The following is a 1,960-nucleotide window of genomic DNA, read 5'->3' on the forward strand; positions in this document are numbered from 1 at the left end:
TGCGGCGTGCGCGCGGGCGTGCGCGCGGGCGTGCGCGCACGTGCGCAGGCGTGCGCGGGCGTGCGCGGGCGTGCGCGGGCGTGCGCGGGCGTGCGCGGGCGTGCGCGCACGTGCGCGCACGTGCGCGGGCGGGCGCGTAGTGCTGCGTAGTGCCGCGTAGTGCCGCGTGCGCGTCGCGTGCGCGCGCGGGCGCGCGCGTGCGCGCGCGCGCGCGCGCGGGTGCGCGGCGTGCGCGCGCGTGCGCGCGCGTGTGCGGCGTGCGCGGCCAGGGCGCAGGCAAATGCCTGAGGGTATGGGGGTGGGCGCCACCCTGGGGCTACCCATAGCATCGTCGGCTCAGTGATGGGTATCCGTGCGGTGGCGGCACTACAACGCGAACCTTGCACACGACGCGACGCCGGAGCGCCCCCACCAAGGCGCGAGACACACGCTGGTATCTGGCGCGCGGAAAAGCCGGCCAGAAGGTGTGTGGTGACGGCACCGTGGCAGGAGTGCGGAGAAGAGCTCGCCGAACGCGAGCAGCAGATGGCCAAAGTGTGCCAGCGCGAGAGAGCCTCGCGAGCGGGCGCAGAAGGAGCTCGCCGTGACACGATGCCGGGCGGTGGTGATGCTCTGGCGGCTGTGCACAGTGGGCAAAGTCAGGCTGCAGCAGGGCAGCACGATGGTAGTGCCCTGCTGCAGCCTGGCCTGACATGCACAGGGCGAACAGAGACACTACTATCGTCCGGCGCTCGTCACCGAACCTGGGCGAACTTCGACCGCCGCCACAGCTCACCACGAGCACGCAGCGACAAAATGTTGACTGTACGGAAGTTGAGGCTGGTCGAGAGGAAGAGGCTGCCGTGCGAGCCGGCAGCTGGCTGGCTCGGGTGGACTGCCCGCAGCGTGTTTTTTCGGCTTCTTCATTCATAGTAGTAGCGTATACGCTACTTTCGTTTACCCACACTAAGCGAGTACTCGGTCACGGCGTACGTGCGCACGCAAGCGAGCGAGGACAAATTCTACTCCTTCCTCCAGTCGGCGTGGAGCAAGATCCTGGTGCGTGGCGTCGCCTCGGCCTCGGACACCGACGGATGGCGCAGGGTCAAGTGCGTGCGGAGCCTCGCCGAGTGCGTCGCCACGGCCGACTACGTGCAAGAGTCGGTGGTGGAAGAGCTGGGAGTACTTGGAGCACTTGGAGTGCAGTTAGTAACCTCACATCCAGGGCCGGTGAGCTGAGAAGCGCACCCAGCGGGCCGGATGATCGGGATCGGGCTACGGGCTAGAGAGCCCTGACCCCTAGCTAGGGTGCGCGCGACCTGTTTCTTTCGCGCGACGGCGGACTGCACGGGAAGCCGACTTCCACATCTTCAGTTATGTCCACTCTTACGCAGGCGGCCGCTGACGGCGACGTGGTGGAGATGCGGCGCATCATTGCCTCGGGCGAGACCGTCAACGCGACACGCGGCGACGGCGCTACGCCACTTCTGCTCGCTGCGCTCGGCGCGCACGCAGAGGCGTGCCGAGTGCTGCTCGACGCTGGCGCCGATCTGGACACGCCGAAGGACACGGGCGCAACGGCGCTCTTTGCTGCCGCGGCGTCCGATTCGCCCGAGGCGATCGACTGCGTCACCCTCCTGCTCGCTGCGGGCGCGTCGGTCGACCTGCCAAACACTCACGGCGTCACGCCGCTGCAGACGGCTGCGCACAAGGGGCACGCGGGCGTGTGCGAGGCGCTCCTTCGCGCCGGAGCGGACGCCTCGCGGGCCGACAAGGCCGGCAACACGCCGCTCCACAAGGCGGTTCGCTCTGCCGCTGTGGAGGCGCTCGACGCGCTGCTGCTCACCGCTGCTGAGCTCGAGGCGGGCGGCGGCGGCTCGGGCAGCGCCGCGGCAGCACGGGCCGGGGCCGACGCCGCGGCCCTGCTCGCGGCACGCAACGAGGCCGGCATGACCGCGCTCGAGATGGCGCTCGATACCTC

The 1,960-nt window shown here is 69.7% G+C and overlaps 1 protein-coding gene across 1 annotated transcript; it reads left to right on the forward strand.

Moving 5' to 3' along the window:
• Positions 1 to 1,355: 1,355 nt before the first annotated feature.
• EMIHUDRAFT_58135 (hypothetical protein) lies at positions 1,356 to 1,838 on the forward strand (the record flags this gene model as incomplete). Its single annotated transcript, XM_005787055.1, has 1 exon — positions 1,356 to 1,838. A coding segment is annotated over one exon (483 nt), but the record flags the coding sequence as incomplete, so codon positions are not given.
• Positions 1,839 to 1,960: the final 122 nt, after the last annotated feature.

This window comes from Emiliania huxleyi, assembly GCF_000372725.1.
Source record: "Emiliania huxleyi CCMP1516 chromosome Unknown EMIHUscaffold_1468, whole genome shotgun sequence".
NCBI classification, from domain to species: domain Eukaryota; phylum Haptophyta; order Isochrysidales; family Noelaerhabdaceae; genus Emiliania; species Emiliania huxleyi.